The following is a 14,960-nucleotide window of genomic DNA, read 5'->3' as shown; positions in this document are numbered from 1 at the left end:
GACCCCCTTTGTAGCCCATAATGCATGGTTCCATGGTGGACTGGATGTCAAGTACAATTAATCGTTTATTTGACAAAACAAATACAAATGTAATCGTTTCTATGTGATGCACATATGCTAAAGCTGATTTTATGTGGCACGTTCTGTAGATACGTATTAAGTCATGTATCATGGTTTATTGGTAATTTATATGGTTGTACTGTTCCTTTACACAGTATATTTTTCCTTTCATCAGTTAAGTACAACGCCGGCCAGACACAAAATTCAATTATTGTTCCTGATTTTGTATACTCTTTGTGAGTGTCTTTGTTAAGTTTCATTCCCTGCAGTGATTCCGTTTCTAGGTGTAATGGTGGGACCTGAAGTACCATGTACCAACACACCTCAATACATTTGTCAAAGTATTTACGTGAGGTATTTGCTTTCAAACCATTTAAAAAGTCATCCTCCAAAGCCGGGTCACATTTGGATAATTCTTCTTTGTAAACAGCGTCTTGATTGAGTGTCTAAAAAACATATTTATATATTGATAGTTTTCAAACCTTTCTTCAAGTGAAAAAAGATTCAAAAGATTTATAAGATATGTTTTTGATTCTGTGAAACGATTAATTAAATAGAATGTTATTTTTGTCTTCAGATAGTTAAAATTCCATATAAAAAAAAAACAAATCAAATGTGTATAAAAATAGACACGAAGCGATTTAAATATTCATCACATAAGACAAAGCTGAAGCATGAACACTATTTCTGTATTTAAAAGGAAATTTATTGATGGTTTAAAATTATATCATTGTAGCAGACTAAACCATCCAAACATTATAAGCGGGTCGCTGTGATCAACTATTCTATTTAGTGTATAGGTGTTTCAAATTAGTGAATTAGTGTTTATGGATAAAGTGACGTTGATTAATCCTAAGTATTCGTAGTTTCTTCTGGTTGTTAAGTAAATGCAGTAATTTTCATCTCATCTTGAAGAATTTTTGACAAATGCAAGTACCATAGGACGAACTACTGTGAACAATAAAAAAAATAGTATAACTTTGGGTTCTTGATTTGTATATATTTTCCCCTAACATGAATGAAACACATGATCATGATTGTCACTTGAATTTATTTCATACGAATGCTCTAATTCGATACGTCAACCTGTTGAAGAAACTGGATTACTGAAGGTGCAATTCGCTTTCGTATAGACATGAACTTGTCCCTTTCTCCTGGTTTATTTTTCCACATCTCATTAATCTGCAACAGCGGAATATAAATAATGATAGTACAATATGTCCTATGTGTTAGATAATGTTCGATGGCTCTTATTTATGATAAAGACGGCAGTAATCAACTATTTATCCTTTACTAAGTCGCACTAGTGATTTCCACTAATTTGACGGTACTCACCGTAAACGAACGTAGCTCAACGAAACTCGCCGTAATGAAACCTTATGCGACAGACCGTGAAGAACTGGGGAAATCATTTATAATAATTGTAGATGAAAATCGGGGAACCATTCATATCTATTTCACAGTTCATAACTTTATTAGAGATCAGCAATATTAAATATCATACTCTGTGCAGTGCTGCAGATAAGCAAATATATGCGACGGTAGGGGTGGTGCCAGTGATTAAAAAAGGGAAGTGGACGGGAGAAAAGCGGGATACAAAGCTATTAATAGCTTGTTTTTTTCCCAATTTTGCATAAAGAAACAAACATTTCCAATAACAAAGGGTTTGCAAACCCCGGACCCCCTTCCGGCTCCACCACTGTGAAAGGAAATGAAAATGCATATTTAAGTCACACTATTTAGTTATGGTATAGATTTAATAATTTATCAACCTGAATGTCGTTCGAATGCATACTAGCTTCAATGTGTATTATATTCACATATTTTTTTTAATCGGTAATGTTGTATGGATTAAAGTGAATTTTTATGAAGCACGGGATATTTTAACCCTTTCAATGACCTTATGCAGAATCTAAAATGCCACTAAAAGTCAATTTACTTGTTATGTCACTTTTTCCACGCTCCATGGCACGGCAATTGCCCCACATCATATCTCGAGACTTCAGATATAATACTGAGAACAAATGTGTATCTGAAGTATTATTCATAATACATTTCAATAATAAGATTGGAATTGAGGCTTAATGTTGATGTTGTTCCTGCATGTACACACAACACAAAATTACAAATTGAAGTACGACAAGCTAAACGCACAACTAGCTAGCTCTACCTATAATCAAATGAATGTTCAATGACGTTTTCAAAGTAAAAACTAGTCTATATTTTGGTATTCGATTTTACGCATTTTGTTACATTACTTTCTCTTTACAGTTTCATTTCATTTAAAGTTGCTTCTTTCCTATAAATACGACATGTTTGTTTGTCTAACTCCCCACCTGTCTACATTACATGTTTGTCCGAAAACAATTCTAAATAAAATTCTTGTTTTCAAACCTCGATCAGTTGCTTCTTTCCTATAAATACGACATGTTTGTTAGTCTAACTCCCCACCTGTCTACATTACATGTTTGTCCGAAAACAATTCTAAATAAAATTCTTGTTTTCAAACCTCGATCAGTTGCTTCTTTCCTATAAATACGACATGTTTGTTAGTCTAACTCCCCACCTGTCTACATTACATGTTTGTCCGAAAACAATTCTAAATAAAATTCTTGTTTTCAAACCTCGATCTTTCTGAATGCTACATGTCCGCATACGAGTAACTAAATCAAAAATGCGCTTAATTTTAGTACGCTTATCTCCTTTTGAATACAAGTACTTAAGTGTAAAATAAAGTCATATGTATAATATTTGAATATACACATCCATGAAAATTAATGAGTCTAATTACATAACGAGGTAGGTAATGTATTCAGGCGCGAATCAAAGGACAGGTATGCCGGGCGAAAGCCCAATACCCCCCAATAAAATTGGAAATAATAACTTTATTTGCACGAAATCTTAATTTTTCATGAATTCTTCCTCCAAATGTATGCAACGAATTAGGACTCTTTCGTTTTGTTGATTTATTTTTGTTCGTTGATGGTCAGCTCACGCTCATCACAGCTGAAGGAGTAATCACGGGAACCAAGGTACTAGCAGAAATTTTTAAAAAAAGTAATCCAGGGTCACAAACCAAACATGGAAAACAGACATACAAAACAAAGAACATTAAGTAACTAAAAAAATACATCCAAAGTAACAAAAGCAAATGAGCAGCTCGGACACTAAAATTGGGAGCATGGACCAGGTACACTGGTAGGGTAAGCATCCTTTGCTTTTCTAGAAACACCAGCCGAGTTGCTCATAAAAAGTCAAGTCCGGGTTAGACGAAAGAGGAAAGGAAAACTATGACATGATGAACAAATCAGTTTTTATTGTGCAGATGGATACACTATAACGATATTGTACTTTGTTCCATTTTCATATTTTCATTGTTACTGTTACTGTTAAAGATTCCAGTAACTATTATATCTTAATTGTAAATGAAAATCATCAGCCATATCCGCTCCACTCAAATAACCATATACAGGTGCAGATCATATATACGTTTCGCCCAAAAAAGAAGAGAGAGAGAGAGAGAGAGAAAATATAATTTTCGGAAATACATCCTGAAAAATTCTTGAGAATTTGTCCGAACACGAACTTACTGATATTTATTATGATATACATGTGACAAATATTGATGGCAGTTGAGGGTGGTATACATGCACTAGATCATCCTACCCAGACTTATCTCGGGCGACATTCTTTCTTCGTGAATAATTTAGTACCTAAGACGTCATTCGCCGAGTCTACTGTACATAGGTAAAAATATCTACAAAACTTAACAAAATACCCTATCAAAAGCACCAGTTTTACACGTTTTTACATTGCACAATGCACCTAGGGCCGGAATGACTGTAAGATGCTTAAATCCATGAACTTATAGACAGATCACATTAATCGAGATATGAACTACATGTCTATGTCATAAGTTCAGATAAGTGATAGTCAATGGCTATTGGACATCAGTAACTGTAAAAGTATTTGATGATTTTGGGTTTCACGACCTTGGCTACCAATACAGACCTCTCAGGGTTAATTAGTGGATAGTAGAACTAACTGGTGTTGGCACCTGACCGAAGAACTCGGGCAGGGCTTATATGTAGACGTTCTGGCCTACTGCCAGACCCAACGTGGTTCTGGGAGTGTTTCCCCACTTTCACGGATTTGGAAGTACGTCTACGGGAGAACTGCTAAATAAAGCTAAGAAATAATGGGCGACAATTAACATTTTCCTCCTCTTCCATAATCCAAGCGATACGTATTTCATCGTAACCGAACGAACGGTACGTATGATCTTATAACTCTATTTTCAGTCTTACAATAAAGGCCCAGTTTGTAGAGGCATTCCATTAATTTTGATTATAATTTCGATGAAATCGAAATGAGTTAAAACCCTAGTCTGAGCATTATTTCTACTATAATTGAGGTCATTCTATCTCTATCAGTACGTTCGTTCGTTCGTCAATTTAGTGGAGTTAAATATCGATGTCTTCTTTCACCAACACTATTTTTAATGGTCATCGACTGGTTAACTTGTAAAACAAGCATTTAATATACCATGGGATACACGAACATGGCTACAAAGCTTGAAGACCTTTATTTTTCTGATATCTATTCAGAATGTCGATCTATTTCTAACGGCAAAATGTTTATACTTTGAATTTACATGCTTTTATTTTGCATAACAACGACAATGGGTTTTTTATGACGGTGAAAGGATTATTTACGATCATTTTTTAAATTGTATTTAAATACAAAATTACATATAAATATTGCAACATTTGTTTCTGAATAACGAATTAATTGATCAAAACAGTAAATAAAAGAATAGTGTATTTTCTTGTGTTTTTAATAGTATTTCATGTAAGAAAAAAGTATGGTTTTTGTATGATTTTTTTAAAAACATACGATTTCATTTTTTTTTTTAAATACACACAATCAAATATTTACCTTAGTGGTCATAAACCTCATTGTTTACAGATAAAGTAGTTCAAAGTAAGGAAGAATTTCAAACCAATACATAGCAAATACACAAAAATAAGGATAATTTACACTTATGTAAGAAGGGTTATAAGTAGGCTACAAGAAATTATAAAAAAAACTTCATGAATATTGGAAATCGGTTACATATTGTATCAGTGTATAACTAAATGGGTCTCAAGTGTATACTAATTCTTAAACAATATTGGTTTAAAATATATGTGGCTTATTTCAGAAACCAAGAAATAACTGTATATATTATCACTTTGTATGGCATAAGTTTGTGACTTTTTAAGAAAGAAAATTTTAATTTAAAACAATGTTTGTGTTGATAACGTTTTGACTTTTAATGATAATGTTTATTTACAAATTAAATTACGAGGTGGCATATTAAATTTTGAATATGAGGGCTATAGAAGCTGACTACTACTTTGTTCTAAATTGCCCGGATTTTAGATTTTTACGCACAAACTGTTTTCCAAAATGGAGTAGGTATGGCTTAAAATGTCATCTCAATTTGATAATATTGTTCTCAGAGTACATTATGTCTTAATATGTACGACTCTTTGTAGCAATAAATGTATGTGCTTTTATACAAAAAAAAAGTTCATTCACTCAGGTTTTGTACCAATACATACTTATACAGGTTTGTGGCAAAAAAAGAAAATCAATTTCAGTATCAGATTCAGGATCAGACATGAAATGTTTGTAAGGTGCTTAAAACAAATATAATTTGACAAAATACTTAAATTAAAGAAATCCAAGTTTAAAACACACATGACACACACTACAGTGGGTGGGGAGGGGGCAGGTGTTTGTAATTGTTTACTTTTTATAGTCAAGTAATGTAGAAATATACGCATATACGAGTCTACCTGTTCTTTTGTATTATTTGTCATCGTAAACATATGGCCTTCTTGTAACGCTGCTTTTCTTAAACAACAGAAGTAGACAACCTGAAAAATATCAATTATAAAGCATAAATTTTGCAAAAATAAAATAATTGTTTAATGTAATTATGAATGATTGACAATCGAAATCGAAGTATAAAATGTTTTATTCTGAAAAGTAAATAAAGCATCCGACTAATCAATCTAATAACCTTAAAACATAACTAGTAAATTAGAGCTATGGTTTGAATGAATGCATTCAAATCATAGCTCTGACTTACTAGTTATGTTTTAAGTTATTTTTATTTATTTTATAAATTTACGCTTGAAATAATGGAAATGATAGGAAGCAATATATGTGAGATTTCTACAGATTGAACAGGATTTCTACAAATTATATAAATAATTCATAGCAAAACAATATAATACAAAAGTCAATCTTTTTAAAGAGAACAAATGCTTAAACCATATATATTTAAAAATGAAATAGGCCACTGGGTCTTCAAAGAACTAACATTGTTTTGAGATTGCCATGATGTTGCTGGCTTTGTCCCTGACGTTGTTTTGGATTTTCAGTTGCAGTACAGTGAGGTGACTTGACAAAGTTTTACCTAACTATTTCTCTGACATATGTAAATGTTCTACTGAGCCTCTGCAGTTTCAAACCACATCGGCATATCAGTGTTATCTCGGATCTTTTAAGGCATAATGTATGTAAATTGTTCACCATATCCTTTCTTCTAATATTTTTACAAAACTATATATTTCTTGTCAATAGTTTTGAATTTGCATAGACATGCCCAAACGCATTTCAAAATCATTACTTCACTGAAGCCCCTTTCCTATAAAATGAGTGAAGCATAACGAATATAATTATGCACTGACTTGATAAAACGTTCAGTTCGGTTTGTTTATACTCTTCCTTATTTTATATGATACTTTACCTTCAACAAACTAAACAGATGATAAATTATGCTTATCTCATTCTCTTTGTCTTCTGAAAATAGTTCAGAATAAAGATCTGACCACTCATTGTCATAAAGATTTGAATATTTCTCGGATATCTTCATTGGACGGTCAGAATCGTTAAGATTGGCGATATTCGGGTTATTGTCGGATAACATCGCTCCTGCTGTTACGCTTAGTCTGTAAAACATTTAAAACGTTTTAATTGGTTGTATATTGTTACATCAATTAAATTGTTTTTAAATTTTCAATTATGACAATTTTAGACATAACTAAAGTACCACCATTTTTCAAATAATTTGCTTGCTAAATGTCTACAGCTATGATTTTTTTTTCTAAAACATCAATGAAGCTGATGGCATACTTTTTTGATTTATTGTTTGCCATTAATGTATCTTTCTTTAAAGCTGATCCTTAAAATGTTCACCAATATTGTCTAAAAATAAGCAGATGTATCATACTAAAAAAATAAATATCGGAGGGAAACCGGTAGCACCCACAATGTTGTTTACAATATTTTTTCATAAAAAAAGAAAAGATGAAAATACATATATTTACCTGGTGCAAATAAATGAAATATGTCAATCCAAATAAATATTAAAGAAGAATAATATTTCTTATACCTGTTCATATAGTCGTCGTTTTCTGCTTTCAATTTGCAATTTTTTTTTCTTAGTTCTTGTATACATTCTCCAATACGCTTACAACTTGTCAAAAACTCCCCTGGAATCTGTTTTTCCACATCTATGCAAGAAGTTTCGAGAGAAGTATCACCTCGAACTGTTATTGTATATCCAGCTTTCCATTCACGTTCTAGATTCCTGAGTGTGTTTGTCATTGTGTCAATCACATTACGTAAGGATCTATAAGGTGAGGGAAACAAATTTAAAAAATGGAAATGCTGTTACCTAACAGACGAATAGTAACTTACAAAACATTAAAGGTTGAAGACCCCATAATGCTTTCATGCTTTCATTTTTAGGTTTTAAGATTTTAATTAAAAAATCAAAACAATGTTTGATATTCAAACTTTTAAAGGATAACGCACAAGATGAAATAGTCAAGGAGATTTATGAAAGACGTATTTCCTATCCCTCTCGATCTACAGCTACAAAAATATGTTTAAGTTAACAAAAGAACCCGGATGTTAACACAAGAGTCACCACAACCGCCAACCTTTTATGACTTCAATATGATGTACACGTGTACACGAGTACATGTAACTTTACAACAGCATCATTAGAATAAAATACATAGGTAGATGTAAATCCAAAAATTACTCGTATACAAGTACTCAAAACCAATTTATCGAAGTAGGAATCTAATCCATTTTTCTAAATTAGTAGTTTTTCAAAAAAGATAATTTGCAGTTGTTTGCGGAAAGTGAAAATAGGACACCCGTTTCTTGAATTCTAAGAAAGAAAGGAATGCTGGTCAGTGAACTAAATCCTTACGTTTTCTCGTCTGCTTGACAAGCTTTAGTATCCGTCTTACTAGCATTAAATTCTTCTGGTATTGTTTTTGTCCTAAAATTAAATATAATACAATAATGTTATACACGTATATAAAACAGCGTTTATTTAAACAATGTGAGATCAAAATATTTTTCGATCAAAGCATTTATTTCAACATGTCTGAAATAAGCAGTAAGGTGATAAAGGTTTTAACAAAAATTTGAACTATCATCTAGAAGTACTTTGTCCGTGATGAAATCTTCGATGGTCTATTAGTCCTTAATAGATGAGCTATATTTCTAATGATTCGTTTTATATACTGCATTTTCTTCATAAATTTTCCAATTTTAAGGATTTCCGTAATTACTTCAAGAGTATAAGCTCCATTATGAAGTCGATATGATGGGACCCTCACTGCTGTGAATTTTATTCATTCCAATCAGGTTTTAGGTTTTAAGATTTTAATTAAAAAATCAAAACAATGTTTGATATTCAAACGTTTAAAGGATAACGCACAAGATGCAATAGTCAAGGAGATTTATGAAAGACGTATTTCCTATCCCGCTCGATCTACAGCTACAAAAAATGTTTAAGTTAACAAAAGAACCCGGATGTTAACACAAGAGTCACCACAACTGTCAACCTTTTATGACTTCAATATGATGTACACGTGTACACGAGTACATGTAACTTTACAATAGCATCATTAAAATAAAATACATGGGTAGATGTAAATCCAAAAATTACTCGTATACAAGTACTCAAAACCAATTTATCGAAATAGGAATCTAATCCGTCGAACGCATACCACAATCCGACCTTTCTCTTAACTATCATTATTACGAATTTTGGAAATGCACAAAACTCGATATAGAAAGAAAAAAATGCCTATATTTTTACGCTAAAATGCACGAACGACTTTAAAAACAATACCGACATATATATATATATATATATATATATATATATATTTTTTCTAAATAAGTAGTTTTTTAAAAAAAAGATAATTTGCAGTTGTTTGCGGAAAGTGAAAATAGGACACCCGTTTCTTGAATTCTAAGAAAAAAAGGAATGCTGGTCAGTGAACTAAATCCTTACGTTTTCTCGTCTGCTTGACAAGCTTTAATATCCGTCTTACTAGCATTAAATTCTTCTGGTATTGTTTTTGTCCTAAAATTAAATATAATACAATAATGTTATACACGTATATAAAACAGCGTTTATTTAAACAATGTGAGATTAAAATATTTTTCAATCAAAGCATTTATTTCAACATGTCTGAAATAAGCAGTAAGGTGATAAAGGTTTTAACAAAAATTTGAACTATCATCTAGAAGTACTTTGTCCGTGATGAAATCTTCGATGGTCTATTAGTCCTTAATAGATGAGCTATATTTCTAATGATTCGTTTTATATACTGCATTTTCTTCATAAATTTTCCAATTTTAAGGATTTCCGTAATTACTTCAAGAGTATAAGCTCCATTATGAAGTCGATATGATGGGACCCTCACTGCTGTGAATTTTATTCATTCCAATCAGGTTTTAGGTTTTAAGATTTTAATTAAAAAATCAAAACAATGTTTGATATTCAAACGTTTAAAGGATAACGCACAAGATGCAATAGTCAAGGAGATTTATGAAAGACGTATTTCCTATCCCGCTCGATCTACAGCTACAAAAAATGTTTAAGTTAACAAAAGAACCCGGATGTTAACACAAGAGTCACCACAACTGTCAACCTTTTATGACTTCAATATGATGTACACGTGTACACGAGTACATGTAACTTTACAACAGCATCATTAGAATAAAATACATGGGTAGATGTAAATCCAAAAATTACTCGTATACAAGTACTCAAAACCAATTTATCGAAATAGGAACCTAATCCGTCGAACGCATACCACAATCCGACCTTTCTCTTAACTATCATTATTACGAATTTTGGAAATGCACAAAACTCGATATAGAAAGAAAAAAATGCCTATATTTTTACGCTAAAATGCACGAACGACTTTAAAAACAATACCGACATATATATATATATATTTTTTTTTTCTAAATTAGTAGTTTTTTAAAAAAAGATAATTTGCAGTTGTTTGCGGAAAGTGAAAATAGGACACCCGTTTCTTGAATTCTAAGAAAAAAAGGAATGCTGGTCAGTGAACTAAATCCTTACGTTTTCTCGTCTGCTTGACAAGCTTTAGTATCCGTCTTACTAGCATTAAATTCTTCTGGTATTGTTTTTGTCCTAAAATTAAATATAATACAATAATGTTATACACGTATATAAAACAGCGTTTATTTAAACAATGTGAGATCAAAATATTTTTCGATCAAAGCATTTATTTCAACATGTCTGAAATAAGCAGTAAGGTGATAAAGGTTTTAACAAAAATTTGAACTATCATCTAGAAGTACTTTGTCCGTGATGAAATCTTCGATGGTCTATTAGTCCTTAATAGATGAGCTATATTTCTAATGATTCGTTTTATATACTGCATTTACTTCATAAATTTTCCAATTTTAAGGATTTCCGTAATTACTTCAAGAGTATAAGCTCCATTATGAAGTCGATATGATGGGACCCTCACTGCTGTGAATTTTATTCATTCCAATCATCATTGTTTTCCAAAATTACACAAAACATGACAAAGCGAGTGAGTGATTCTTGGAATGGGGACGCTAACTTTGCCGGAATATCAGGTCTTTTACTAGAATCATGTTGTAAAAAGCCGTTGTAAACCATTTAAACTTTGATTTAATCTGCTTTGTTTCTATTTCTGATTGGTACCAGATGTGTCCTCATCGACTCTCCGTTCCTGACATTAGATTTAATGCACGACGTACTTACTTATTTTTTAAAAATCTTTTCTTTTTCCCTTTCTTCTTTTTCTTTTCAGTTTGTTTGAATGAGTCGGCTGTAGCCTCCGTTTCGACAGCACTTTCTTTTCTTTAATGTTCAAAGCAAATCGATTTCAATTGTACTTTTTGAATACGATCTTGTATTCTTTAGCCGTTGTTATATAAAAATCCAGAGGACTTTGTACAATAGTTTAGCCTTACATCACAAGTTTCATCACATTTCAAGACTTTAGATAAGAAAACTTAAACAATATATGAAAAATTTTCAATAAATGATATTTACAGAAAACGTGATTGTTCTTACATTAAGCCAAAAATGTATATGTACATTTAATGTCCATGACTTTATATGTACGAATATTTTCTATTGATATCAACAACATGCAAAATTAATTACAACTTATAGTTTTTGGCATTCTTACCCCTGTTGTTAATTTTATTCTTTTTTAGTCATTTTGTGATTTTAAATGTTCATATTACATCAAATATCAAGGATATTGTGTTGACATTAAAAAAAGCGCCATGGTAACCATTTTCTAAGTAAATTATTTTTAATTTCAGAAATATTCCACTTGTAATTTTTTTTTACATCTTATAGTGTACATTTTGGTCTCTATTTTGATATAATCCACTTTTCTGTCGATGCCTGCGTTCTTTCGTAAATCTTACTACAAAGAGGTGAAATTTTCAGTTTTTTACAGAAATTGAAAATGTCTATCTTCTAGTATTTTAGAATCCCTTATTTAAGAATATGTCACACTCTTAATCTTGTTTAATCTTACGAAAAGCAAATACAATGCTACCTTTTACAGAAAAAATAATCAACTTAGATGTGTTATGAGCACAGAAGTCTACATTTGGTCACGCTACTACTGAACAACACCGAGATTCAGCGAAAAACTTTTGGTCAACTGATCCCATAGCAACCGAATGTTTGCCAAGAAAATTCATATAAATTTTTTTTAAATTGAGCCATATGATGGGCTTATATACCAAATTTAGTGAAAATCTGACACCTATGATTTCCCAACATTTACCGATTCCTTTGATGCTTACAGAGTACTACTCTTAAGACTTTTCGTTTATTCATTTTAAACCAAAAAAAAAGAAATGTATTTTTGTATACCGTGCAGTGATATGACTATTACCTGATTGTTTGATAAATAAAAAAAATATTTTACTTACATTTCACTTCCTTCGTCCACGTACCATTTTGCAATCCGGTCGATGCTAGAAAAGTGATAGTTATTTGTGTACTTGTTTGAAACAATTTCAACACGTTTGTCAAAGTTGCATTAGCTGCCAAATTTGTTCAGTTTTGATTCTACTGAATTTTGCTGATTCATTGAAATAAGTTTGTAGTAATGCAATTGAAGCGATTAATGTCGATAATAGCTACAGAATATTGTGAAAACAACGTTGTTTTTTTAATCAGAGAAGGTCGATAGGTCTGATCTAATTATTTTTCGCTATTTCTTCCGAAGATTGCCTACAGGCCACTCGCCAGGGTTATAAATACTTAAACATTGATAAAATAAATAACAAAAAAAACGGATACACAGGGAAGCACGTGTCTTGTTTTCATTTCATTTCATCTATTTCTTGATTGGATTTAAATTAAATATTGACCATATTTGAGCCGCATTTTATCACAATACGTAAATTTCACATGGATCCTTGAGTTATTTTCGAACTTTTTTCTTACACGGCTTGAGCCCGTCGGTCTTCCTTGCCGTTGAATGACCACTTTCACTTTGCAATCAGATTTGATAATAAAAAAGCGACCCTTACAGCACATGCCCGGATTAAGGTCACCAGAAGTCACATGCATACGAATTTATCTAGGTCGATTTTTTTGTCTTGCAAGATAATAAATATGTAGACACCTATTTCATGTATTTTACGCATTTTATATGTGGGTATCAAATGAAATTGTACAAAAAAGTACAATTTAGTAGAAATAATTCAAAGTTAAGGTAAATTCAAAAGAAACGACAAGTTACGAAAATGACAGCTAATGCAGCTTTAAATATCCCCTATCATATGTTTGTATTTCCTTCTAGCAGTAAAAAAGAACCTTGAAAATGTACAACAAATAAACATGATACTAATTCTAATTAAATCACGACGATTCACACACTTGACAAGAGACAGCATGTTAAACTACATATCACAGATTGCTTAAATACCTTTGTAAATACAACATGGACATGACAACTTCGTACAAAGTTTTCAAGTCAAGTTAATCCAATATTGTTTTTAGTTTAAACAGGTTATTTCACAATACATATAGTCAGTTTGAAAGATATCGTTGGAGTACATACTTGTAATACAAAGAAAGGAAAGGTTGCATGTTAAAATGACGATCTATCTTTTTAATCTGCACTTTTAAATAATATGAGGCAGACGAAATCCGAAACGCTCGCATAGAAATTCAAACAATCATACATAATTTTTGACAGCCCTTATATATATTTATCTTGTAACATTCCAATATGGTAAAAAGATTTAAAGTACGGTTTTAATCGTCCTTATACTTTCTCCGAAATGTTCGACATTGTTAAGCTGATTACGTCATATTCGTAAACCGTTGGGTGCCATGTTTTTAGTTTCCCTCTTTTGTAAAAAGCTAAGATTCGATTTGTATTTAATCATAGAAGCTAGCGAATGTTTTTCGAGACTTGAGTATACAAAATGGAGCTGCCATGACGCTATTTCAAGCTTCCACTTTTACATGCAAATCGGATATTGATGGATTTTCTTGCCATAAGTAAAGTGGACCCAGTTTATAAAACAACCGTTAATTTTCCCTTCCGATGCGTATAAATTAACTATCTCTTTCAAAGATTAATTAATTTACGTTAGATATTTGCATTGTCTACTGCTTGCTGAGTCTACACGCACTTAAACATTTTTTAGTATGCAAAATACTTTCGACATGCAATTTCAAAAGAGAAAGGGTTTTAAAACCTCTCATACCACTGGAATATTATCATCAAGTATTCTAGGCCTTTCGTTATTTCTGTGGTCTTAAATCCAGAAATTTTATGAGCAAATTTATCCCTAAGGTTCAAAAGAACGATGATGTCATAACGAACCAGTAGGATATTCTTCATGAATTGAAAGAATTTTATAAGACTTTATATATTAAGAGAGATAACTCTAAATGATTTAACGGATGTCTTCAGTAATGCTCAAGTTTCCCATTTTATCACATGAACAATAAAAATAGTTTAGAATTTAAATTTTGTTGTTGTTAATTCATTAAATTATGGTTATCAGTTGAGTGTTACAAAAACATTGTATTATTACATATTTGCCAAAGGGGAACAAGCCACGTCATTTTTTAAAGAACTAGCGCCCAATATCATTATTAAAAACAGTGTATAAAATTGGGTCAGCTGCAATTGCTAATAGGTTTAAAATGATGCACGATAGTATTATTGATTCAGGTCAGACTGGTTTCATTAGAGGGAGATATATTGGCGAAAATGTTAGACTCATCTATGATATTATGCAATACACTGAAAAACATGATATACCAGGATTATTATTTTTGATCGATTCTGAAAAAAAACATTTGATTATATATATTGGAATTTCTTAAAAAATGTACTTCATCATTTTAATTTTGGTGAATCCATCATAAACTGGGTTAAAGTTTGTTTTATCACAACATTAGCAGTGTTGTTATTCAAGGTGGTAATTTATCAGATTTCTTGATATTAGCCGCGGTTGTCGACAAGGGGATCCTT

General features: G+C 31.5%; 1 protein-coding gene across 1 annotated transcript in view; it reads right to left on the bottom strand.

The window, feature by feature from the left end:
- Positions 1–52: 52 nt before the first annotated feature.
- The window catches only part of LOC148604723 (uncharacterized), a 28,735-nt gene continuing 13,827 nt past the window's right edge, over positions 53–14,960 (bottom strand). Inside the window, exons 6-15 of the mRNA XM_088548444.1 lie at positions 12,391–12,435; positions 11,195–11,293; positions 10,520–10,591; positions 9,437–9,508; positions 8,339–8,410; positions 7,508–7,747; positions 6,863–7,064; positions 5,904–5,984; positions 1,147–1,242; positions 53–506 (exon numbers count right to left, since the gene is read on the bottom strand). Coding sequence (XP_088404570.1) covers positions 162–506; positions 1,147–1,242; positions 5,904–5,984; positions 6,863–7,064; positions 7,508–7,747; positions 8,339–8,410; positions 9,437–9,508; positions 10,520–10,591; positions 11,195–11,293; positions 12,391–12,435 — 1,324 coding nt within the window. The 3' untranslated portion in view covers positions 53–161. The remainder of the gene's footprint in view (positions 507–1,146; positions 1,243–5,903; positions 5,985–6,862; positions 7,065–7,507; positions 7,748–8,338; positions 8,411–9,436; positions 9,509–10,519; positions 10,592–11,194; positions 11,294–12,390; positions 12,436–14,960) is intronic.

This window comes from Perna viridis, chromosome 10 (assembly GCF_037379345.1).
Source record: "Perna viridis isolate PV_CMFRI_1.1 ecotype Kerala chromosome 10, ASM3737934v1, whole genome shotgun sequence".
In the NCBI taxonomy this organism is placed as follows: Eukaryota; Metazoa; Mollusca; class Bivalvia; order Mytilida; family Mytilidae; genus Perna; species Perna viridis.
This window is presented reverse-complemented; position numbering and strand designations above follow the sequence as displayed.